General features: G+C 47.1%; 1 protein-coding gene across 2 annotated transcripts in view; it reads right to left on the bottom strand.

Annotated features, from left to right (window-relative positions):
* Positions 1–560, bottom strand: part of LOC143297950 (popeye domain-containing protein 3-like) — a 41,192-nt gene extending 40,632 nt beyond the window's left edge. For both annotated transcript variants that reach the window (XM_076610565.1, XM_076610564.1), the window contains exon 1: positions 423–560. In XM_076610565.1, coding sequence (XP_076466680.1) covers positions 423–437 — 15 coding nt within the window. In that variant the 5' untranslated portion in view covers positions 438–560. The remainder of the gene's footprint in view (positions 1–422) is intronic.
* Between the last annotated feature and the right edge of the window lie 313 nt (positions 561–873).

The following is an 873-nucleotide window of genomic DNA, read 5'->3' as shown; positions in this document are numbered from 1 at the left end:
CACAGAAACACAGAGAGAGTGAGCGCGCGCTCGCGCGTGTGTGTGTGTGTGTGTGTGTGTGTGTGTGTGTGTGTGTGTGTGTGTGTTTGTGCACGTGTATACAATACAAAACGACGAAAACTACGCCTTTCTTTTATACTACTTTGCATCAATTTATCCACGTTCATTGAAGCTGAAGCCGACACGAATACCACAACAAAAACACTGAGCAGAACAAACAAGCCATTGCACTGTGGTGGAGACTACAAGCTGGGTACGCCTTCTCGTTCACCAGACAGAAATCAATACACAGGAATAGCTCCTCGTCATGGCCGCGCCAACATCGCGTGTACGTAGCACGAAAAAGCAAGGAAAAGAACGGTCCGCCATTATCATTACTTCTTTTCCCAGCCTCGCGGCATCACAGTGACAGTAACACTTACCTGCTGAGCAAACATCGCCCCTCACTTGACATAGAGTTGTGGTAGTGGTCCTTTTCTGTGGATCTGCACAAACACTTCATGTCACAAACCGTCACCACCACCGCCACCACTGCTGCTTACGCTGGAAATACTGTCGTCTGCCGACAGACAGACAAAATCTGAGAGTTCCTTCCCTTGATTTTTTTTTTTATTGGTTGTTTTTGCTTTGTTTGTTTGGGGGGTTTTCAGTTGCAGCTCCCACGTTCACTGGCATACATGTTCGAGTGGGTTTTTGCGTGCATGGCCGTTTTTATCCCCACCGTTTTGGCAGCTATACTTCATTTTAAGGTGCGTGCATGCTGGGGATGTTTTTCGCTTCCATACTAGTAACCAACCGAACACTGACATGGATTGCAGTATTTCGAACCTGCGTATTTGATCCTCTGCGTGCATACACACACGAAAGTGGTTT

This window comes from Babylonia areolata, chromosome 23 (genome assembly GCF_041734735.1).
Source record: "Babylonia areolata isolate BAREFJ2019XMU chromosome 23, ASM4173473v1, whole genome shotgun sequence".
Classification (NCBI taxonomy): Eukaryota; Metazoa; Mollusca; class Gastropoda; order Neogastropoda; family Buccinidae; genus Babylonia; species Babylonia areolata.
This window is presented reverse-complemented; position numbering and strand designations above follow the sequence as displayed.